We start from the raw sequence: 25,987 nt of genomic DNA, 5'->3' as shown, positions 1-25,987 counted from the left end.
CATTTATTTATCGATGCTGATTTGTGGTAGTTTCACACTTGATAGATTATTTGATTTTATTTTTGCTCATTTTTGGTTTAATAGAGGTCTTTACTTTTCTTAAAAAACTTATTTTGTGGAAAAAGTTTTTTAAATTAATATAAATATAATGCAGTATGATCATTCCCTATCTCAACCATTATACAAAGCCGGACCAAGATGCAAGTGTTCCGGAGAACATTTAAACAAGCATAATTATAAGCGACATTCGATTTTTTCACGGGTAGACAAGTCAGATTTCTCTTGAACGCGAAACTTGACTTCACCTTTGTAACACTAAATTTTAAAGAATCTATTTTCAAATTAATTTATTCCAATACATATATAAAAATCGGTAATTAGTAGAGCAATGTGTTTAGAAATTACAAGTAGGTTTCGAAGTCTCGAGTTGGTTTCAAAGGCATTTTGAGAAAGTTTCTGCGAAAATACATGTTCCAGGGTAATATTCACTGGACCGCTGATGACAGATTAAATGGGAGGAGTTGTTTATACGTGCCGAGAATGTAGTAGCCAAAAATCACTGAGTTGTGATCTTACTGCTATATTGTTGATATACAATGGTCTATCCCAACGAGCTCATTTGTCTGACAGAAGGAGTCGCTCGCGCAGAGACCCGTGAGAACATTCATTTTATTCATTTATTAATGCCGAACAATTTATCAAGCACATGATCATACCATTCAACCACGAGAACATGATGGATCAGATTAATCTAAACTTGAGAATTCAGTGCAATCAGGTTGCCGAAGTACGATAGCAAAAATTAAGCATAACTAATACACTATTAAAATTATTGCATAAGAATAGTCAACTTGTCCAAGGTTACGAATTGCGCTAGTGTACTAAGAACAGAGAAAGTTATGCATTATAGTAAAAATACTGTATTTTGTATAACATTAGGTAGGCCTACTTGTATGATATACACCCTACCTAATGTTCTTTTAATATGTATCTCTAACGCTTAATCCTAATGAAATTTACCAAATTAAGATAAAAATATAATACTTCAGACACAAATTTGGGCTATATATTTGCACATTAGGTGGGGGGGGGGGGTAAAGCGTAACGGGTCTGCATGCCTAATGTGTAAGGTACAATTATTCTGCATATTATATAGCAAGGCCGTACCCAGGATTTTTTTTTCGGAGGGGGTTTTACTCAGATTGTTTTTTTTTTTGGGGGGGGGGGTGGTTTACACAAAAAACCTTAAAAAATGCATAAAAAAATTGTTTATATCTATTTTTGGTACGTTTTTAGGTGTCAAGCAAACATTTCGGGGGGGGGGAGTCAAACCCTCTACCCCCCCCCCCCTCTGCGTACAGCCTTGTTATGTAGTAAGAATTGTTCTCTAACTTCACCCTGTTCAAATACTTTACCTCCACCCAACCCCCTAATGTGCAAATATATAGCCCAAATTATGTATTTTCCATCTATTCTGTCACTTCTCTTTGTCTTGACTCACGCCAAGCTGAAAGAAACTAACAAAAAAAAACCAGTTTTACAATGCGTCAATGAATGAACAACTTGAGCAGTAGGGCGTATATCATACAAGTACCTAACATTAGACGGGAGAAACCTGGGGAAACCAGCAAAAAGAAACAGGAAGAAAATAAGTCAATAAAGTTCAAGTTTAGAATTTTAGCATTCACAAATAAATAAATAACAAACAATACCTTAGAGCTTGATAACAATATATGAGGGTATGCGGTTGTGCTGAAGTCTAAGTAATTACTTGCCTGATAACTTAATTATTAATCAAATATATTATAAACAAAGAAAAATAAATAGCCAACACTTTATATGTTACAAATGATTCTCTTTTGTAATATATTGTTGTAATATATAATATTATATGTAATATGATATATTATAAAAATAATTTGTAAATAAAAATATAGGAGAAAAATAACAATAAATCCAATCTCCATCACTCATCAACTCCCGACCCCACCTTACCCCTGCCCACGCCTACCACCTAGACATTAGCCGTATATGCACATATTTATAAAGTGATTTTTTTTAAAAAAAGGTTTATTATTATGAGCGGTTTGTCTTTATTTCTAGTCACGTTCTAAAGTCTGCAACAGTGAGGGATTTGCTACACCGTTGGTAAGTGTGTTGAATTTGTATTTCTTGTAAAACCTATGGCTTAATTTTTAGTATTTAAACGTCTATTTGTTTTATAAGTTTTATATAAGTGTAATTTAGGACCTATAGCCATTCCCGGTACTTGTTAATTAAATGAAACACCTAAGAACTGAAGTTAGGTTAATCCTATTACCTTCATATAAACTTCAGTTTTATATAGTAATATAATTCGGGCTATTTATTTGCAAATAAGAAATTATTACATATATGGAAGACACTGTCCCCTCCTCAACGCCTTGCTCTTTACGCTAAAGTTTGACCCTTTCTCACAACTCTATTTTTAAAAAAAAAATAAAAACTTTAGCTTAAAGAGCAAGGCGTTGAGGAGGGGACAGCCCCTTCCATATACGGAATAATCTCTGTTCGTTTTAAGTTTTTATGTCGCTCCTTACTTTCAGTTAAAAAAAAACTTGTTTTTTTATTTAATTTCTGAACGTTTCTGAATTAATGTAGCTTTGATTTAGGCTCATCGTATATGAATAATTAAAATGAAATTTGCATATTAATTTGCAATTGAAATTTGAATATTAACATAGTGATTCTTCCAATTATCGAATCTATATCGAATCCTATGATGCAATGCCCCACTAGCTGCAGAGAAACAAAAGAAAAAAAAGGACAGACCAGAGTTACCCAGTCGTGGATCCAGGGGGCGAGGGGGCGCCCCCTAATGTAGTCTAAAGTAGTGTAATTTACTTAATTAACGCAAGTTTGCGTTAATTAAACTTACTCCCAACGCAAGTTTATCGCATCAACCTATTTTGCGCCCCTGGTGTTACCCATGCAAAAAAAGTGATTTTCCTTGTTGTTCAAGCCAGGGAACTGTTAATTTCCCATATTGGGTTTTTGGTCTTGGGAATTCCAATGACGTATTTTTGGTTTCGACCCGAACCCATTTCTTAAAGGTTTTGTTTTTTTCGAAATTCCCATAAGTTTGTTTTCAAAATAACACTTTATGATTTATTCCAATTGAAAAAGTAATTAACATTCCTCAATCAGCTACAAATATTTTTTTTTTTTTTCACTTGCCAGTTTTTCTTTAAACCCGTTTTTCTATTTTTGTCTGCTATGGGTTGTGGTTCGTTCCTTAATAGGTTGCAGCTATTGCTTCATCCGTGGTCAAACGTGTCTGAGATATACGTACCCTTACTGTAATTTTATTTCTTAAAAATACCTGATCTTTTAAGATAATTCCCTTAACGATCCTCAAAAAATTACCAGCCGAAAAAGGTGCAACATTATATTTATGATGCTGTTTGGGAGAGTTTAGAGGATGCTCAGGCTCTTGTTATTACTTGAACGAAAGTCTTTCCGTCATCCTGAATTCAAAAAGATATATTACACTCATCTTCTTACTTAAATTTATTTATGAAGCCCCTGTCTCCTTTACGCTCTTCATATAATCTGTGGCTCTTGCCCAGGTGGCAGCACAGATCGATTCTCCCGAAGAAGGGTCGGTTCTAGGGGGCTAGAGGGGACAAGCGCCCCGGATGGCACGCCCGGGTTCGACAAAACAAGCTTAAATTGTAATATTTTTGGGCAGAAACTGTAATATTCAAAATATTGATGGTGCGGCAAAGTCTACATTTGTCCCCCTTGACAAATAACCTAACTCCAGCTCTGCCCCAAAGACACACATATTGAACCTTTCTCGCTGCTCTGACCTAAAGGGCAATCTTGAAATTTGCTTTGGATGTCATATGAGGCTGCTGATGTGTCTGTGGGCACAATAAGTGGCTGTTTTCCCTACGATAGGATTCGGACCACTGAAAAGTGTACTAAAGCTTTTAAATTACGGTGGATTGACCCTGTCGTAACTTTCTACGAGTATTCATCCTAAATCTTGAGGCCAAAGATAAAAATAATTGTACGGGGGACACATTGTTCTCTACCAAGTCAGCGCCGTTGTTTTCACTATAATCGCGTACAAAGCATTTTTCGTATCGACTTGGCCGATTTTTTAACCCTATTATTTAACTTCATGTATTAAGAGGATCCAAGGCCAAGCCTTCAGAATACCAAATACCCGTCTCTAGGTACGGCATTCGTCGTACTGAAGTAGCTTTATGGCTATTAACTGTTCAATGGTAAGGTAGGCGTGGTATCGGGATGAGGTGACACAAATATGGTTTGTTAGTGTTAAGTTAGGATGAAATATGAAAAAATCTGCCTAAAGATCATATTCCTGAGATAAGAATATATAATAAAAACTCCTAAAATATAATTTTATATATTTATTTTATAATATAATTTTGTAAAAAATGAAAATGCGGGTCAGTCATAACACTTTCAATAACTATTTAAAGACGACAAACTATGTCAAGAACGTCCCTTTCTTCCATTTCTGGTATTGAGGAATTTTAATGTTTCATTTAAACTGGAAACATCAAAAATGACAATTTAAAATAAATCCAAACAACATTTTGGATTTATTAACAGTTTGGATTTGGATAACTTAATTAATTTTGATTAAAGTTATAAAAGGGAAAACATTTAAAAGAATTTTTTCAGTAAAGTACAAATTACATCATGCATTTAAGAAAGCATGGCGTTTGGAAATCTACTCATATCAAATTCTGTCCGTTCTCAGTTGGATTTTGTAGTTTATTTTAATTTCTGTTTGTTTTGGGTTTCATTTATTTATTGATACTGATTTGTGGTTACAGTATGCTTGGTAGATTATTTGATTCAATCTTTGTCCATTTTTGGTTTAATGGAGTTTTTTACTTTTTTCTTAAAAACTTTTTTTGCGGAAAAGTTTTTTTTAATTAATTTCTGTTCGTTTTATATTGACATAGTCTTTTCCAGGGAAAAAGACTGAGCCTCTTCTAAAGTCAAACAACCATCCCTTCCATAAAAGGCTTTAATACCCCCTTGGCGTAACTTAAAACCCTTGCCCCTAATCTCTGCGGTTATTCTTCAACCCCAAAAGCCTTGTTATATGATATTTAGACTCTTTTGAATCGAATGGCTATCTCAAAATTTCTATTAGATGCATTTCGGGACAATACGTGTGTGTGGGGGGGGGGGGGGGGTTGCAGCCCTCTGATCACTTTGACTCTTAAAAAGAATACTAGATCGTCTGATTACCAATCCAATGAACCCCCTCCGAAGTTTATATGACCACGCTTTCTATAAAATCCTTATATGTCCCCAGTGCATAACCTACAACCCTTGCCCTGAAGACTGGGGGGATTTTTTAATCCTCAAAAACATAATTTCCAGACCTTTCTGATACGTTGAACAAAATGGCTATATCAACATTTTGATTGTAAGCGTTTGGAGAAATGATGGGCATGGGTGGGGGGGGGGGATTTGCCCTCTGATCACTTTCGACTAATAAAAAAAGGCACTAGCCCTCTCAATTTCCAATCGAATGAGCCTTTTTTGAAGCTTCTACGACAACACTTTCTATGAAAACCTTATATGCCCCAAGGGCATAACTTAGGACACTTTTCCTGAAGGCTATGAGGGGAGGGTTGTCACCCTTAAAGACATAATTTCCAGACCTTTCAACTATGTTGAACAAAACGACCATATTAAAATCTTGACTGGAAATGTTTGGGGAAATGATGGGCATGGTGTGGGGATGATTCTCCCTCCGATTACTTTTGACTATTAAAAAGGACAATAGCCCTCTCAATTTCCAATCCAATAACCCCTTTTTGAAGTTTTTACGACAACACTTTCTATAAAAACATTATATGCCCCCAGAGCACAACTTACAATCTTAGCCCTGGGGGCTGTGAGAGGGTTGTCATACTCAAAACATAATTTCCGGGCCCTTCAGCTATGTTCAACAAACTGGCTATATCAAAATGTTGATCTGAAGTGTTTGGGGAAATGATGGGCGTGGGAGGGCATTCGCCCTCCGATCACTTTTGATTATTAATAAGGGCACTAGCCATCTCAATTCCCAATTGAATGAGCCCATTTTGAAGTTTCTATGACAACACATTCTGTAAAAACCTTATATACCCCAATCACATTTATGTCACAATCACTGTGTGTGGAGAAATGTTTGGCATAAGAGGGGGGTTAGTTGCCCTCCAATCACTTTCGATTATTAAAAAGGGTACTAGCCCTTTCAATTTCCAATTGAATGAGCCCTTTTTGAAGTTTCTACGACAACACATTATATAAAAACCTTATATACCCCCAGGGCATATCTTACAACCTTAGCCCTGAGGGCTGTGGGGGGGATTGTCATACTCAAAACATAATTTCCATACCCTTTAACTACGTTCAGCAAAATGGCTATACCATAATGTTGATCGGAACTGTTTGGGGAAATGATGGGCATGGGGGGCATTGCTCTCCAGTCGCTTTTGACTATTAATAAGGGCACAAGCCCTCTCAATTCCCAATTGAATGAGCCCTTTTTGAAGTTTTTACGTCAACGCTTTCTATAAAAACCTTATATGCCCCAGGGCATAACTTAGAATCTTTGCCCTGGGGGCTGTGGGAGGTTTTTCATCCTCAAAGACATAATTTCTGGATCTTTGAACTACGTTGAACAATATGGCTGTCTCAAAATTTTGATTGAATGTGTTCGGGAAAATGGTGGGCGTGAGCGAGGGGGTTAGTTGCCCTCCAATCACTTTCGACTATTAAAAAGGACACTAGCCCTTTCAATTTCCAATCGAATGAGCCCTTTTTGAAGTTTCTACGACAACACTGTCTATACAAACCTTATATGCCCCCAGGTCAATCCTTGCCCTGAGGGTTGGGGGAGGGGGATTGTCATCCTCAAAGACCTAATTTCCAGAACTTTAAACTACGTTGAACAAAATGGTTATCTAAAAATTTTGATTGGATGTGTCTGGGAAAATTGTGGGCGTGAGAGGGGGGTTAGTTACTCTCCAATCACTTTCGACTATCAAGAAGAGCAGTAGCTCTCTCAATTTCCAATGGATTGAGCTCTTTTTTAAGTATCTATAATACCGCTTTCTGTAAAAAAACCTTATATGCCCCCAGGACATAATTTACAACCCTTACCCCGAGGGCTGTGGAAAGAGTGTAATCCTCAAAGGCATAATTTTTGGACTTTTCAACTACCTTGAACAAAATGGCTATCTCAAAATTTTGATTGAATGTGTTTGGCGAAATGGTGGCCGTTAGAGGGGGGTTAGTTGCCCTCCAATCACTTTCGATTATTACAAAGGGCAACAGCCCTTTCAATTTCCAATCGAATGAGCCCTTTTTGAAGTTTTTACGAAAGCATTTTCTATAAAAAACCTTATATGCCCCAAGGGCACAACTTACAACCCTTGCCCTGAGGAGTATGTGGGGGTTATTATCCTCAAAGACCTAATTTCCAAAACTGTCAACTGCGTTGAACAAAATGGATATCGCAAAATTTTGATTACATGAGTTTTGGGAAATGGTGGGCGTGAGAGGGGGGTTAGTTGCCCTCTAATCACTTTCGACTATTAAAAAGGGCACAAGCCCTTTCAATTTTCAATTTAATGAACCCTTTTTGAAGTTTCTACGACAAGGCTTTCAATAAAAACCTTAGATGCCCCCGGGGCATAACTTACAACCCTCGCCCCGAGGGTTGTGGGGGGTTTTTCATCCTCCAAGTCCTAATTTCTTAAACTTTCAACTGCGTTGTACAAAATGGCTATCTCAAAATATTGATTGCATGTGTTTGGAGGAATGATGGTTGTGAGAGGGGGGTTAGTTGCCCTCTAATCACTTTCTACTATTAAAAAGGGCACTAGCCATTTCAATTTCCAAGCGAATAAGCCCTCTTTGAAGTTTTTACGACAACACTTTCCATAAAAACCTTATATGCCACCGGGGCATAACATACAACCCTCGGCCTGAGGGCTGTGGGGGTTTAGTCATCCTCAATGACCTAATTTTCAGAACTTTCAACTACGTTGAACAAAATGGCTATCTAAAAATTTGGATTGGATGTATTTTTGTAAATGGTGGTCGTGAGAGGGGGGTTAGTTGCCCTTCAATCACTTTTGACTATTAAAAGGGGCACTTGCCCTTTGAATTTCCCAGTGAATGAGCCCTTTTTGAAGTTTCTACGACAACGTTTTCAATAAAAACCTTATGTGCCCCCAGGGCATTAGTTACAACCTTGCCCTGAGGGATGTGGGGGAATCGTCATCCTCAACGACATTTCCAGAACTTTCAACTACGTTGAATAAAATGACTATCTCAAAATTATGATTGAATGTGTTTGGGAAAATTGTGGACATGAGGGGGGGGGGGGGTTAGCTGCCCTCTATTCACTTTCGAGTATTAAAAAGAGCACTAGCCCTTTCAATTTCCAATCAAATGAGGCTTTTTTGAAGTTTATACGATACTGCTATCCATAAAAACCTTATATGCCCCCAGGGCATAACTTATAACTATCTCTTTGAGGGCTGTGGGGGTTTTGCCATTCTCAATGACCTAATTTTCAGAAGTTTCAAATAGGTGGAACAAAATAGCTATCTCAAAATTTTGATTGCATGTGTTTTAGTAAATGATGGGCGTGAGAGGGGGGTTAGTTGCCCTCTAATCACTTTCGACTATTAAAAAGGGCACAAGCCCTTTCAATTTTCAATTTAATTAACCCTTTTTGAAGTTTCTACGACAAGGCTTTCAATAAAAACCTTAGATGCCCCCGGGGCATAACTTACAACCCTCGCCCCGAGGGTTTTGGGGGTTTTTCATCCTCCAAGTCCTAATTTCTTAAACTTTCAACTGCGTTGTACAAAATGGCTATCTCAAAATATTGATTGCATGTGTTTGGAGGAATGATGGTTGTGAGAGGGGGGTTAGTTGCCCTCTAATCACTTTCTACTATTAAAAAGGGCACTAGCCATTTCAATTTCCAAGCGAATAAGCCCTCTTTGAAGTTTTTACGACAACACTTTCAATAAAAACCTTATATGCCACCGGGGCATAACATACAACCCTCGGCCTGAGGGCTGTGGGGGTTTAGTCATCCTCAATGACCTAATTTTCAGAACTTTCAACTACGTTGAACAAAATGGCTATCTCAAAATTTGGATTGGCTGTGTTTTTGGAAATGGTTGTCGTGAGAGGAGGGTTAGTTGCCCTCCAATCATCTTCGACTATTAATTGGGGTACTAGCCCTTTGAATTTCCAATTGAATCAGCCATTTTTGAAGTTCCTACGACAACCCTTTCAATAAAAACCTTATATGCCCCCAGGGCATAAATTATAACCCTTGCCCTGAGTCCTTTGGGGGGAGTGTCATCCTCAAAGACATAATTTCTAGATCTTTCAACTACGTTGAACAAAATTGCTATCTTAAAATTTTGATTGGATGTGTTTCGGGTAATGGTGGGCGTGGAAGGGGTGTTAGTTGCATTCCAACCACTTTCAACTATTAAAAAGGGCCAAAGCCCTTTCAATTTCCAATCCAATGAGCCCTTTTCCAAGTTTCTACGACAACTCTTTCGATACGAAGTGCCCTTTTCTAAAACCAACCAAAAAATAATAAATAATACATTGTGCTAACATCATTCTTTACTTGGGCAATATGATAGTATGAAATGTTTTAATAATCTTTGAGGTTATGGGCCTCTTCAGAATATGTTGATAGCTGCTCCTCACCAGTGTGATGTATATTGGACAGCCCTGGTGTCATAACAGCATATAGAGAGCGAGGGGGAGTAAATCTACCGCCTTTTCCTAACGTTAGCCCCAAGGGCCCCCTGGAAAGTTAAAGGACAATGGCTTTGGAAAGCGATTATTTGAATTTTGACCTACCCCCTCCTACAAAAATCATTGATCCCCGCCTCTCTAAGGGTTGATCTGTATGCGCCTATGGCAATTCTACACAAAGCTCATGAAAAGAAAAGTCGCCTAGTCGTTATCCCGTAAAAACCTTAAAAACAAAATATTCAGCTCATTCACCTCTCGAAGGGTCTTAAAGTGCACAAGTAAGGCAGGGACAACAAAAATTTTATCCATATCTGGCGATTATTGTTTAGAATAAATCATTTTACATATTGCAAACAAAATTGTGCCATGCTAACTTTAATAATCAACTGTAATAATCAATAATAATGATCAATCTGGCCAAAAAGAAAAGTATAAAGCAAAATAAAAAGATTCTTCATGTCGCTCCGAGTTCGGTTTCCTTTTTTTACGTTTATTTTGAGAATTTTTGTATCTTATGCTTGGCGAATGGAATATGTGGTGACAAATATCTGGCAACATGTGACCTTTGATATTGACCCCACCCCCAAGATTGCTGGAAGTGCCATTAGTCTATCTGAACCGGATCCCATAAATATAATTCACTGAACTCGGTTACAAAAAATACCATGTAGCCTCGCTTTGATTACTTAATCATTGGCCTAATCGGTTTTAAGTCTGATTTTCAATTGTGCTTTTCATAGAGCTGTGCTTTTTCAGTTCAGTCTTCCATTAGATCTTGACCTGTCAAGACGTTTTGTTTTGAAATAAATGACGCTTGTGATTTTTAAGTGAAGACGCGAGATCAGCCTTGTGAACTTTTCTTTAGCAAGTACCAGTGCTAATCCTGGCGTAGGCGACCAGGTTCTAGTTGAAGATATAGTTTCCAATTCAAGTTCTGTCTGGTTTTTATTCCTTAGCCTAAAATGTCCCATCCTTGTAACAAATGCTACAAAAAATATGTAACTGGGTCTTTTAAGTATTCTAAGTGCAATGCTTGGTTTCATCCTGCTTGTGCTGGCATAATAAAAAGTATTCGCCTTAAAAACCCCAATTGGTGATGCGTTCAATGCCATGCATCGATGGTTGAAAACGACGTGATTAATACCATCGATAATAAACCAGAAGTGGTTCAACCAATCGAGGCTCAAAAATCCCCCGTTATTTTGGATGAAGAAAATTCATCTATCTCCAACGAAAATCAACTTGAAATGATCGTTCGAAGTGGTATTACAAATTCCCCTACTATACCTTTTGCTTCGAGTAATGTCAACAATAGTTCTGATGGATCGATTGATTCTACAAAAATAACCACAGCCCATCATTCCCAAATTTCCCCCCACCTACATGGCTCCAGTAAAGGTGAATTGGCAATCATTAAAGAAATCGATAGTGTCTTCGAGACCCATACCTGTGAAGATCACACTAAAAAAAACAATGAAATAGTCAATCTCGGGAAATGGAGTACTAATCTTGAATTTCTTTATGAGAGTTTATATGATCTTTCTGAACGTCATAAAAGTAATCTTTTCCAGGACAATAAAATCAATATTTTAAAATTCGGTTTTCATCTAGCAATTTTTGATGCTGTAGATGGATTAAAATCCCCTACATCGCCCAGTGTGTCTCCTTCAGCTGATACTTCTAATCCAAATAGGCATTATCCAAATTCTTCAAGTTGCGTAAAAACTGTAAAACCCTTTGAATCTGAAAACGTCACTATATGTAATCAAGCAAGTGCTAGTGAACTTCCTTCGTCAGAGTTTTTTCAAGGGATTAAAAAGGTTACGCAAACTAATCCTTCTGACCTTGCTTTAACTGAAGATAATTTATTCTTGAAATCTAGTGGTAATGACACATCTTTAAAGATTGACAATGATGTCGAACTTACAAGCGGAAATTATCACCCAATGCAATCATATATTCAAAAAAATGAGTTCAGTGATCTTAAGTGTAATCAACCGAATGTGTGCTTTAGTTTTTTAGACAGTAAATGTATGTCTAGTAATTGTAAATATCTACAAATTTGTAAATTTCATGTTTTTAGCCGTTGTATGAATAATTTTTGCAAATACCCCCATGTTGATATTTGCAAACGCTTTTCAAGTGGAAGATGCTTAGGCTGTGCAAAACATCATATCAAGTTGCCCATTAAGAGTCGTAGTAGGTTCCACAAAACTGGGCCACAAAACCAACATTTTTTAGGGCGATGCCGAAAACCCATCCCTCGAAACAATCCTCCGCCCCATGTACTTACGCCTGCCCAGTCAGTCCAACCCCCACAATCACTTTACTCAATTCGGACCATCCCCCCCCTTATTCATTTTCCTCCCACAAAACCCCTTCCTTTCGACTCCGTTCTTCTCCGTGCGTCCAAGAAGTTACCGACCGGTTCTGGACTCCACCCGTTATTTGCCGAAACAAACCCCACCCTTCCCCTCTCAGACACCCCCCACCTTACCTCACTCCCTCAGCATCATCTTGCCCCCACCCCCAACCCCCATATAAAGATCACTCCCAATTTGACTTATTCCCAGATCACCAGGAAACCTATCTCACCTCCCTTGCACTTTATCCCCCCTGGCTACCCTACCAGTATGACTCTGGTTTAAGAGTAAGCAGGCAGAATGTTCCACAGGTAACACATCCATGCAAAATTTCTAAAACTTCAAATAGTAAGACGAATTCCACCGTAGTTCCATCCCAACTTAATAATATTCCCATAATTTGTTCGATGTCCTCCTTTTCTCTCAAGCCCGGTCCAGTCCCGCCTTTTAATAATGCCTCAAAACCACACCCTTATCCACAACCCCCTTCTCATAAGCTTCAACCCCAAATAACTCCATCCCGAATTGAAAAAAAATCCCAATACCCAAATCGGTTTAAATTTCCAACTTTCCTACTCACCAATGCTGAGAGTCTGAATTTTGACAAAATTACCGAACTCGAGGGTATCTCTGAAATTCATAAAATTAATATTATTGCTGTGACAGACGTTCAGTCCCAGAACCCAGATTTCCTAAAAATTAGCAATTATACTCAGTTTATAAAACTTCGCCCTCCCGATCACCCTCTCGGGAAAAAAGGGGGTGGTATATTATTTTTTATCCGAGATAACCTCCAACCTAAACTCATCCCCACCCCCAACTTATCAGATTATGATGAAATTCTATGGCTGAGCCTTCGACCGAAAGTACTTCCCCGCCCTTTCAATTTAATTGTAACCGCCGTTTTTTATCATTCCCCTAACCAAAGTATTGACCAGAAATGTAAATTTATTCAACAATTTCTTATAAGTGCTGACTTTGTGTTATCAAAGTATCCGAAAGCTGGTATTTGCTTACTTGGCGATGCGAACGACCTGAGGATAGACTCTATCTGCACCTCTCTTAATATTAAACAACTGGTTAAAATATCTACAACAAAAGGTAACACCTCTCTGGATGTTATTTGTTCAAACATTAGTAAGTATTACAACTCCCCGCAAGCACTGCCACCACTAGGAGGCAGTTACCACTATTGTCTTCTTTTTTCTCCCTCCTCAGCCATTGAACATTCCTTTACTACCTCCATTGGGGTTTGCCATCCCCTCAGTGACGCAGTGACTTTTTTCTTTTGGATCATGGCTGACCAGTGAAAGTTGGTCAGACCTTTATAATTCTAATAACCTTGATGACAAAATTTTTATTTTTCACAAAAAACTAATTGATTCCTATTCATTATGTTTCCCGGAAAAAAAAATCAGAAAGTGCTCCAGTGATAAACCTTACATAAATAATCACATAAAAACATTAATTCGTACGAAAATAAGCTTATTTAAGAGGGGTAATTTAGCTGAAGCAAATAAGTTAAGAAAGGAATTAAAAAGTCAAATTAGAAAAGCTGCCCGAGCCTATTATAAAAATAAAATTAAAGACTTGTGCCATGATAAACCAAAGAACTGGTACTCCGAAATTAAAAAACTTACCGGCAAGAGTCAATAACAACTAAATTTTAATATAAATGAACCTCCAAAGACCACAGCTAATAACCTCAATAAGTTTTTGGCTTCTATTGTCCAGAGTCTCCCGCCACTATCTTACGAATTTCCAGATATTACTGTTCCTTTTTCACTCCCACATATTTCTCCACTTGATGCTGAAAAAAAAAATTGAAAAAATAAAACGATCAAGTATGTACCCTTTAGATATTCTTCTTCCTCTGACTAAATCTTTCAGTGATTACCTCGCAAAACCCCAATCTATCCTGATTAATGGAATTACCGACTCTGAACAATTCCATCAATATTGAAAACAAGGTTTTATTACCCCAATTAAAAAGAAAAATGGGAAGCCTGGTTTTGATGGCATTCGTCCTATGACCCTTACCTCGATTTTTTTCGAAATTATTTGACAGTTTTCTAGCAGCCTGGCTTAAGATGAGAGTTCTCCCCCTAATTGATCTTAGACTGTTTGGTAATCTTAAATCCACGTCAGCCTCTCAGTACCTGATCCATCTTGTTGATACCATGGGTAAGTTAATTGAAAAACCTAACACTTGGCTTAATCTAATTTCCATTGATCTTCAAAAAGCTTTTGATTTGATTAACCACAATTTACTCATAGATAAACATATAAATGAATTCCACATTGAAACTTTCCTTGTTAAGCTCGTTGCCTATTTTCTTTCTAATAGATCTCAAGCAGTTAAATATCTAAATTGTTTCTCAGATCATCTCCCTATATTTAATGGCATTCCTCAGGGGACTATTCTAGGCCCTCTCCTTTTTTCACTTATGATTAATAGCCTTTCAACCATTTATGACAATAGATGGAAATTTGTCGATGACTTGACAGTTTTCGAGATATGTCATAAAAACATCTTTAGTAACCCAATGGGCATACTCCAAGATATTGCCTGTGAGGCCTCTTCCCTTGACATGACTGTTAACCCTTCTAAATCCGCAATAGTCTCAGTAAGTTTCCTTAAATCCCCTCCCTTTTTCTTGCTCCTATACCTCCTGAAACCTCTGTCACATCTCTTAAACTCCTTGGTGTTACAATTTCTTCTAATTTGAAATGGGATGCCCATATAAATAATATCCTACGACAAGCAAACTCCTCGCTTTCCCTCCTTAAACTTTTAAATAAATTCAGTTGCCCCCAATCACATTTACTACAAGTATACATTTCTTTTGTGCGTCCCATATTAGAGTACGCTTGTCCTGTGTGGCACCCTGGCCTCTCTAATGAAGCAACACGAAAAATTTAAAATGTCCAAAAGAGAGCTCTAAAAATTATTTTTAAAGAGGGCAAGATACCGTATTTGTATTTGTTAAATATTTCAAACCTAGAGACCCTCGAGAGACGAAGAAATAATTTGTGCCTCCGTTTTGCAAAAAATGCCATAACTAACCCTCGGACGGCAAGTATTTTCCCCAAATGTCACTCCCCATCCAGATTACGGCCGCCTCGAGCTGTTTCTGATCCTATCCCTGTTTTGTCCCCCATTCACTGCGTTACTTTGAGATATGAAAAAACTTTTGTCCCCTTTATTACAGGAAAATTGAATAAAATGTCCCAATAGTTTCTTTTTTTTACTTTCTTATCTTTATCTTATCTTTAGCTATAACTGACACAATTAATAGTTTCTAATTTGTACCTAACCAATTTCTTGTATTGCCAGTGTAGCAAGTGTTTCATAAATTTTTATTTTAATTTCATGTTCGAACTTATTTTTTACTTCATATTTTTATTTTTTACCTGACCTCAGAATTTTGATCTTTTTTTTTGACTTGATTTGTTTTGTTTTTTGTTTTTTTTGTGTGTTATTTTATGTTATTTGACTCAGAATGCGAATTCGGCCTTCAAAGGCTAGTGATAGTTCATTTTTTGAATAAATATTATCTTATATTATCTAGCTGTAATTAATGTGGCCTCAAAACAGCATGTTTAACTCCCTGTCCTATTCCGAGAAATTTAATGCAAGCTCTTTATCACAGTCACCGTCTAAGCCTACCTGAATAATGATAATGCCAGAGAAATAGAGTAAAACAGTGCCTTGGGAGCCTCTCTCATATGTGTCTAATAAACGTAGAAATGTCAATAAGAGTCATACGCTCTATAGAGTCAAAATTGTCATATACTCTATGACAAAAATGTCATTTTTGTCATATGCTCAAAAATGAGCATATAGTCATATGCTCTATGCTCTATAAATTGTCAATATAGAGTCAAATGTTTATGTCTCATATGCGTCTAATAAACGTAGAAATGTCAATAAGAGTCATATGCTCTATAGAGTCAAAAATGTCATATGCTATATGACAAAAATGTCATTTTTGTCATATGCTCAAAAATGAGCATATAGAGTCATTTGCTCTATGCTCTATAAATCTCAATATAGAGTCAAATGTCATGTTTCATATGCGTTTAATAAACGTAGAAATGTCAATAAGAGTCATATGCTCTATAGAGTCAAATGTCATGTCTCATATGCGTCTAATAAACGTAGAAATGTCAATAAGAGTCAAACAAACATCAAAAAAGCAACCTGGTCATAGTTGCGACTCCTAATGACTTGTAGCTAGTTTTAAAAATACTAAACATCAGACAGTGCTAAGTTTACTCATACATATTTCACCCTGTGGATTTTCACGTTTTGTAATTGTAATGATTTCATTCAGACATTCTTTGTTTCCTTTTATTTGGACTTTTCGGTCGATATATTGCTTTTTAAACTTTGACATTGCTCTAAAAGAAAAGGAAGAGTAAACTTTCTAAATCAAAACACTCTTTGATTGTTTTAAGAAGAAAAATAAACTGGTGGCTTCAATATGTTAACGATTTTAGGGTCTTCCCCTATCGTTGTGTAATTACTGGGCCGCTTTCTAAGTGCTTTCTCTTTAGAAAAGTGGAAATCCTGAGCCGTATCTAACTAATTATTTAATTGTTGTTTATTATATGCCTTGTTTTTTTTTTTAGCCACTTCGACGCCCTGATTTCGAGTCAAAGTATAAAGAGCTATCGTCGGTTGTTGCAAATCGAGAGGCTGAGATATTACATTTGAAAGACTCAATTATAGAAATTCGAGTTGAATATGAAAAACGAATCACTCAACTTGAACAAGCCCTGGCTCAGACTGATTTAACAACAGAGGATAAGACTAAAACAGTCTGCGAATCTCTTAGAATCACATATGAAAACAAAATCAAAGAAAAAGAAGAGACATTCAAGGATGAGATTGATTTACTGAAGAACGTCCTTGAAAAAACAAATGAAGAATTTAATTCCAAACGTAGTCAATGGGAAGAATATGAGATTTATGTCCAGCTTGAACTAGCGAGATTAAATGCTGAATATGAAAGCCAATCGTTGAATAACAGCACACCTCCAACGAGCGATATAGTTCATCCAGAGTTGGAAGCAAAGTTGAAGGAGTCTGAGTCAATTCGCCAATCACTTCTTGAGATGATTGAGATTCAGAACACCGATTGGTTGAATAGAGAAAGGGATTTAGCCAATAGGGTGGTTTTTCTGGAGGGAGCTCAGACAGAGTTTAGAAGCTCTTTCCAATCTTTATATGAGTCAGTGTTTGACGAAGCACTAGATGTGAATACTAAGGAGGGATGTCTAAAACTAATGAATGCTTTTTTAGAATTAAAATCGAAAGCGGATGAATTTGAAAAGGTTAAGAAGCTGCTAAATGAAGAGACAGTATTGCTGGACCAGGCTCTCATTGCAGAGAAGCACAAGCGAGAAATTCTAAAGTCTAGCCTTAACGAAATGATCAGTAAAGACGAACAACTCAATGATCAGATTCACCAGTTACTTTCTGAAATGAAAGTAACTAAGTCTCTATGTTTCAATGCTTTCAAAGATCTTGAAGATATTGCAGAACGTGCTGAAATAGTGGCAGAACTCAGTGGCCGCAGAATAATTAACCTTGAGGAGAAGGTGGAAGAGTTAGAACTTTCAAAGAAAGCATTGGAAGCCGAGGTAAAAGAAAAGAAAATCGAGGTATCAAATTTGACTTCCAGTACGTCTTTCCTACAAGTATCTTTGGATGATTTGAAATCCATGTATGATCGGCAAGAAGAGACTCTTCGTCTGACTTCCAGTGAAGTGTGTGTGACTAAAAATAAGATTGAAGAATTAACCAGCGCTAATGAAGCTTTGCTGCAGAAGATTCAAGACTATCATAAAAGCCGTGAGACTGCTGAGGTTTCAATTGAAGTTCTTAAAGATGAACTAGAAGTTAAAAAAGAAACTTTAAGTTTGGCTCTTGAAGAAAAAAGGAGAGCTTCGGCTGAAATGGCAACGTTGTTGGAAAACCTCTCAGAAACAAAATTATTACTTTCCAGCTTAAGGACAGAGAAAGAAGAGGTTTCTGAGAAACTCAAACAAGTAAGTTATTGGTTTATTTATTTAAGCTTACAAACATGTGGTAAGGGTGTGCAACATTTGCATGGACACTTTTTTCGAAAATGTTTTTCCTATTAAGATTTGTTCGTGAACAGAGGCAAAGTGTATGTAACCTGACGTTCCACTCTATAAGACCTTTTCATATTTCTACCATCTTTTTTAATTCTCGTATTTTTACTTTAGTTTTTAAAATTGATGCTTCGAGTCTTAGGGCACAATCAGGCAATCGACTGCTCGCTTTAAAAAAAGCGTTTCAACTCAGAATTGCACAAAAACTAAATAGGGTGAAGTCGTAACAAGCTTGTACAGCAACTAGTAAACTAAAATAATATCTGGAACCAGAGTGTAGATTCAAATAATTGTAATTATAGGATAATGCAACTGTTACTGAGACTTCTACTTTTTTTGCGAACATCATCTTACTGACCTTTTTAAATATTAATTACAAAAAAAAACTATCCGAAAAAGAAGTTTTAAAAGAAAAGTAAAGAGCTATATTAAACTTAAGACCAGCAGAAACAAATTTCGATAGTAATTTTTTTAGCTCAAAAGACCAGAAATTACTATTAAAGAATTAATGAAACAATAAATAAATCTTAAACGAGTAAAAATTAAATTGAATGTTTAAGTCAAACTTCGAACAAAAATTACTACAAACAGGAGTTTGGCTACTTCACTGTTTCCCCTTCCCTAACCGTAAAAGTCTAAACCTTGTGGCGTCATTTGCGTTTTATTGAAAACTGCATGTATCTTGAACACTATGCTTTTGTTTTTCACAATATCGACGACAAATAATTGTAAAATCACTATAATAATCAAGATGACTGGAAAGAATTAATGAAAATAAACTGAATATTCAGTATATAATGATATTAGTTCTTGGAAACTCAGCAATTCAAAATTTTATTTCATTGTCATTTCTCTTTGTATTTTTCAATCTTGCAAATAAAAAAGAAAATATTTGTAATATATTTTATTTCAAATAAGTTTTTGAAAAAAAAAATACTTTAAAAAACAGTAAAAAACCATATTGAAACCTAGAACGAGCAGAAATGGGATTCATTTATGCATGTCTAGCAGTATTTGTTGTCTTTATAATGTTTTAAAAGTAATTATTCTGTAAGAAAAAGAAAAGTTTTACTACTTTAGTAATTAAGACCGATAAGTGCTTGAACGAGGCCTTAACCCTACTTACCCATCCAATAACCTAGGTGTTGGGGTTCCACCCCTGTTTCTTTTCCTTTCAGATAAATGACCTGTTTTTGTTTTCTTAATTACATTTGCTTATAGTATAATTTTAAAAGACAGGTTAAATTCTCGTTGCTAAGTTAGAGGCGTCGCAATAAGTAAGCTTTGAAGTAAGTTCTATTTTTGTACTTCCTGGTTTGAAGTCATTGAAAAATAAAGCTAAGAGGTAGAATTGGTTTTGAATGGGGATTGGGATGATTGGCTCGGCCAAGTGAAGGTCCACCCCTATGAACAGTGCTGTAAAGATTATTATTATATTTTTTAGTCTGCGTTTAGTCCCCGTTCGGGGAGATATATTTATCTGGGATTATTTTGACCCTTTTTGGAAGAATACAAGTAAGGTATTTTCTGCAAACTGTCTACTAGTTTCCGTAACCCAGGCAGGGTAGGAATAGGGCTACGAGGTACCGTCATTATTATATTGACAGGGAGGTTTGTTACCTCCAAGGAGAGAGTTAGGGATTTTCTAGCCGTAACCCAAGGCGGGTACACTTGGCTTTAGAAATTGGCCATTTGACCACTCGATCGCGTTATCATACCCTGGGACAGGGTATACTGTAAATCGGGTACTACCAAACCCGATATTTGCAGAACCGGTGTGGTAGACGCGGGAATCACATTATAATTGGGGGCCGGGGCTTTCTCCTCCAATAAGTGGTGACACCCGTATATTACCACGCCAGTGGCGTTGTGACCTACCTGTATAACACTGGTGGCTAAATACGACGAACATTGGCGGCAGCAATTAAAGGAGCTATCAGTAAACCTGATAGTAAAAGAATTCCGCGTTTTCGAAGAGACTAGTTGAGTTAGCCTACATAGTGATAGTAGCCTATTGTGGTTACATATAAAGAGAAAAAAAAATACGAACTCAATAAATAGAATTATGAAGATCTATTATGGGCTGTGCCTTGTTAGATCATAATTGAAAAATTTACGAATCAATATATCGCACAACTAATTAGTGTGCAACTGGCAATTTCATCAATACTTCTGAGCTATCGACAAACGCTTCATCGCGCTGTTTCGGAAACGTAAACCTCCAGGCTGGAACGTTTCGTTTCAAAAAATTGACAGTGTAGCCGCCTGGCTCGGCCTGAAGCACTTAACCAGTGTAGAATTTTGATCCCTTTTTCCCCTTGTACTTGACTAGAACAAAGTCACCGGAACAGATACTGGGAGTCTCAGACTCTTCTTCTGCCAATCGGAGATCTTCAGAGCAGAACGGGTCGTCAGAATTTTCGTCACACTCAAAATCCCCTGGTCCTGCTTCATCTCCGCTTTCGTCACTCAATGTCAGCAATCTCTTGGTAGTTTTCTTCTGAATCTTTGGCTTTTTAGCAGGAGCCGCTTTCTTGCTTTTCTTGAGATCCTTCTTCTGTTTTTTGCCTTCCTTTCGTTTTCAGCAGCTTGGATCGAGTCTCACCGGTGTAGAAGTCAATATCTTGGATACTCCAGGCTTCCTGCTTTTCTTTCTGTTCGTAGCTTCCCTTCTTGGCAGGGGTATAATATCTTCTGGCACAACAAACGAGGTTGAATGGGTTGCAGTACTGGGACTCTGGCTCAACCAAAGCTCTTGCGGATCTGGTAAATTTTCGTCAACAGCGGCAGACTGATTTCCCGGCTCAGTAGTATCTTCTCGTCGCAAAGCAGGAAGAAAGTCAGACTCTTGCCATACTCCAGTATTCAGCGGGAAAATTCCAGGCTTTGAGAATCCACTAGTGATGTTAGTCTGAGAGAAGGCCTTGGGAAAAACAACCCCCAGTAATTCACCGATCTCATATTCCGTTACTGCTCGACCAGGGTGAAGTCTCAACGAGTTCTGCATTGCCTGTGACCAGTAAGTCTTTAAAGGTCCATAAACCGAAACGCCGAGAGGCTGTAACCTGGATGATGTATGCGGCGGGAACGTAAGTAAATGTATTCCCTTTTCTTTGGCCAACGAAACTGCAGCGTAACTGGTGTGAATTTCATGATTTTCCATCAGAATCAAGACAGGATTCTCAGGAGAAGGGGGACATGCGATACAAAGTGCTCCAAATACAGCAAAAACAGATCCTTTGTCATCCAAGTATTTCCAGGCTTGCCACTTGCTATCCCAGCAGTCTGCGCGGGGGCTCCATCAAGAAGCCTATCTACAAAACATGCTCATGGGAAAATCAGAAAGGTTGGAATAAATCATCTCATGGCATTTATAGTGCCCACCATGGTCACCAGCTTTCATCTCTCTTGGTAAGTCATAGCACCAAGCTGCTTTACTCCCTTCAGGCTCAGCACTTTTTGCCACTTGTTCTGGACATTCGTGAGCCCAGTCTCATCGAGGTTGAAGATCAGGCTAGCAGGGAACTTGTATTTTGAATACAACTCTCCGAGATTCCTATAAAGGGTGTCAACAGCACCACGATTGAAACCAAGATTTCTCTGGATACTTGTAGGTTCGCAAAGCAAAAATATTTTTTCAAAAACCACACAAAAAATTCTTACTTAAATTTTGTGTTAGAAAGTTGCATATGCGACCACTATACTACATCAACAGATAGTGCAAGAGATAGTTCAAGCGTTTGAGGTGTGAGTAGCGGCAGATTTTTAGCTTGAAGTTTTCTGTTAAAAGTATACGTGTCTCAACGTACCCTCGTCCCAACGTACCCGACTCTCCCCTAGTTTTGTAGAATAAATTCTTGATAATAGTTTTTTTGTAGAATTTTTGTGAATTGTGAGGGGACTTGTTGCTCATATATGGTAGGGGACATTGCCCGGGTCCATCCTAACGCCCAGCCTGTAGTCACCCCTGGCTATGCATGGATCTCAATTTACCATTTTATTTAAAGAATCTTTCTATCTTATATTTTGTTTTAACTGTTTTTTTTTTTATAAATGAATGTCTAGGTCATATATCAAAAATAGTTGTGTGTTGTTAGAAAAAAGAAGATAAACAAATGGGATGCCACGAGTCAATACTGCTAAATTTGTTTCCGTACTCTTTCCGTCTTAGATCAGGTTTGGTGGTTCGTTTGTTCCAGTATACATGTCGATTAAGTTGCCAACTGATCAAGGATTAAACAAATTTGGGTAAAATTCTAGTCTAGCTACTTTTCACTACCTTGGAAAGGCGTTAGTTTAGGAAAATGAAACCTTCAGGGATGGGTCTAAAGACTAAAGTATATTCTGGGAAGGTATTTTGAAGTACCTACCTCCACTCCTTGTCCCTCTAGAGGATCCTGACCTTTGAAGACCTTTAAAAATCTTTAGTTACAAAAGTGAAACCTGGCAAAATAGATCTTCTGCTTCAATGAAGTACAACAAAACTGTTTTCAGCTTCACAACTTTGCTCAATCCCAATTTATAAGGGTTTAAAGATATGCAAATACATTTCGGAAATTTTGAAAAAAAAAAATTAAAACACTGAAATGACTTAAAATTCTACTTAAATAACAGGAATTGCATTTTCAGAACTAAAGCCTGAGAAAAAGAAACTGACAACTGAAAATTAAGGTAAAATGTTGTTTTGTCAAAATTTGGTATAGACCTGTCAAGAAGGCAAATTTCTAAGGCTTAGAAATCAGAAGAGGGTTAACATAGAAGCTTGGCAATACCTTCCCAGGGTGTTTTTGGCCCTGGATTCATTACTGGAATCTTCATTTTCCTAACCTAACTCCTTTCCAAGATAGCAAAAAGTAGCTAAACTAGAATTTTACTCAAATTTGGATGTATTTTTGGCGTCATGAATCAGTATAACAATATTAGTCCCTTTGTTTTGTGGTCATTGGCGTGTCTGCCTATATACCTGTAAGTTTAGGTGTCACATTTTCTATTGTGACATGTGACAAGGTCTAACTTTTCTGTCACATGTCACATGTCAAAACATTTTGTTACCCAGCTTCAAGTGTCATTTGTTGATACAAAATGACAGCTTCAAGTGTTATTTGTTGATACAACTAATCCTCAAGTTTTTTTTTCTATTCTCAATTAGGTCTACCCGGTCCTGTTTATCTACTCTATGAGTTACACACCTCTCAGAGACAAAAAAAAGGGTGGCCCTTTTTCGGACTTCACGAATCTGTAGACTAAATTAGTTATAAATTAGGTTTTGTATAGGGTTCCGTCTAACCAAGAAACTGAATTCCATTTGCAAGCTTAATGGAGAGACAAAATTTAGACTCCCCCCTCCCAAATTTAAGTTTTGGTTGGAATGATGAAAAGGGCCCGAACTAAGTAAATGGGCTGAACGAAAGTATTAAGGGTCTATTTTCGGGTGAAATTAATTGTTTTAAGTTTTTTCGCGGGCATAAGGGGCCTACGGACCCAACAGCTTGCGGATATAAGTTTCAAGCTTTTAAGAAAAACTATTGATCGTTTTTTGGACAAAATAGTATCTAAGAGACAAAAAGGTTTTGGCACTCTTTTCCTTTTCCTAAATATAATATTTGAGATCGTCTTGCTCTACTCAAGCACTTCCTGGAAGTTTCAACTTGATCTCCGCAACTGTTCTTAATATATAAAAGATCTGCTATTTTGATAGCCCGGCAGACGATACTGTCTTTTGATCTACTAACTACCTCACCGTGAGTATATTAAAAGTTCCACTGGGGGTAATAGTGCCAAAAATTTTATGCGGATTAGTGACACACATCTGTTATTCCCATATCCAATCCCTGTAAACACAAGATATGAAGTCCTCTTGCTCCCTTCTTTGCAACGCTTAGAATGTTTCTCCACGAGTTGTTCCTGAGGCAATGCAGATACACTGTTTTGACAATAACCTGGGTAGACATAGTTTCTGTCGGTCTAAATCGCTACTCCACTGGGAATAAATTCTAGTCCATAAGGGGGTCCTAATCCCAAAAATTCAAAAGGGGAAACATCAACATTTTTAGACTCTTCCTCTCTGTCCCCTAACCAAGTCAAGAATCGGCGTGAACTTACCCCTAGTGTCTTACTACCTAATGTATTTTGAATTACATAACTACTTCGACGTGCACAGATTCTAGTCCCACAGTGGCTTAACGTATCGAAACGACTAAGTAGATCTGAGACGAAATAAGTTTTGATCTTTTCAGCCCCTCCCCCAGTTTAAGACTCGAGGCCCACGTGCTTCCCCCCCCAAAAGAAAAATCTTGAAAGTTTCAACTTGATCTCCTAAACCGCTCCCAAGATATTGCTGATACACTGTTTTGATAACCTGGCAACATTTTGATTTACCTCGCTAATTATTCGTGAATAGATTCAAAATCCCATTGTGATTTATATTGTAAAAACGTTTAGGTTTGACTAGATCCAAAAATATGCAGCCCTCATCCAACACAATATAGTGTAGCCCCTCTGACCTTCCTCCTTCCTTCTCAAAAACCTCATACAAGTTTCAACTCAATCCCCCGAACTTTTCGTTAGATATTGGAGGTATACCATTTTAATAATCTGGATACATGAAGTGGCTTTTAATTTAGCCCAACCCTTTCTCCCAAGTCATAATTCAATTTATGCTTGCCCCCCCTTCAATACTCAAGCCATTGCAGAAATATTGTAGATAATTTAAAAACTTGGGTGCATATAACGTCTTTTGACTTATTAGGTACGCATTTCTTTCCTGAGGATACTCTCTGGGAATCATGGCCTAGTAAACAATCCCTGAGAGCCTCTAGCTGGTCCAACAACCAAGACCAAACATAGCTGTCTTTTCGACTAAAACCTACCTGTGAACATTCGATAATTTTAAAAATTAGGGGCTTTGTCCCTGGGGCTGTTGGGGTGATGTCTACCCCGAAGTTATTTTTATTAGACCTCGGTAGGTTTCTGAATAGAATAATCGTCTCAGAATTTTCATCCAATATTATGGGGGCAACGTGGGCTAAAGTAGCAGTAAAAGGGCACAGAAGGGAAGCTGGCTACCTTCCTATCATTTTTGCCCCTCTAACAAGGGCACTACAACCCCCAATTTCTAATTAAATGGTCCCGTCCGAAGTTTTTACATCCACTCCTTCCATTCAAATGGGCCAGTGGAAAAATAGTACATGGAAGGCACATGGTTCTTCACGTAGGCAGTGCTACAGCGCTAACTTCGATCCGCCTATTATTTAATTGTATTTCGTTGAAAGGTCTGAATATTTCTAAGATAGATTTGGGTTTTGCATTCGTGATCCCAGTGTTAAAATGACTCACGTCAGGAATAAAGCGTACGGTAACTTCTGGCATTTGTTTTCCTCAGATTAAGATACTGAAGCTGAACCCCCTACTTTGGGTTGATTCTATAACAACTGCCAGCAAACAGTTGTTTGATCGCTCTGCAACAGTGGCAGTTTTAGGGGGGCAGAGGGGACACTTGCCCCGTTCACAGAAATTTTAGGGGCGTGAAATTCCAAATAAATAATCTAATGGCTATAATTATTTTGTAATGTTTGAAATTTTGTTTTTATTAACATAAAGTAGAGCGCAATTCTCAGTAAGTATATGCAAATTGAATTCAACATTCTCATTTTTCCCAC

The 25,987-nt window shown here is 37.4% G+C and overlaps 2 protein-coding genes across 3 annotated transcripts in view; both read left to right on the top strand.

The window, feature by feature from the left end:
• The window catches only part of LOC148939157 (uncharacterized), a 459,905-nt gene that overhangs the window by 139,463 nt on the left and 294,455 nt on the right, over window positions 1–25,987 (top strand). The gene's annotated exons all lie outside the window — the stretch shown is intronic.
• LOC148939163 (uncharacterized) overlaps window positions 1–25,987 on the top strand; it is a 121,784-nt gene that overhangs the window by 40,940 nt on the left and 54,857 nt on the right. For both annotated transcript variants that reach the window (XR_016143514.1, XM_089106545.1), the window contains exons 5-6: window positions 2,104–2,148; window positions 16,821–18,242. Coding sequence is in view for 1 of the 2 variants with exons in the window: in XM_089106545.1 (XP_088962671.1) it covers window positions 2,104–2,148; window positions 16,821–18,242 (1,467 nt within the window). In the remaining variant the exon portion in view is untranslated. The remainder of the gene's footprint in view (window positions 1–2,103; window positions 2,149–16,820; window positions 18,243–25,987) is intronic.

This window comes from Artemia sp. Qi Xiang Cuo, chromosome 21, assembly GCF_049724085.1.
Source record: "Artemia sp. Qi Xiang Cuo chromosome 21, ASM4972408v1, whole genome shotgun sequence".
NCBI classification, from domain to species: domain Eukaryota; kingdom Metazoa; phylum Arthropoda; class Branchiopoda; order Anostraca; family Artemiidae; genus Artemia; species Artemia sp. Qi Xiang Cuo.
Note: the sequence above shows the minus strand (reverse complement) of the source record. Positions and strands in the feature narration are given on the sequence as shown.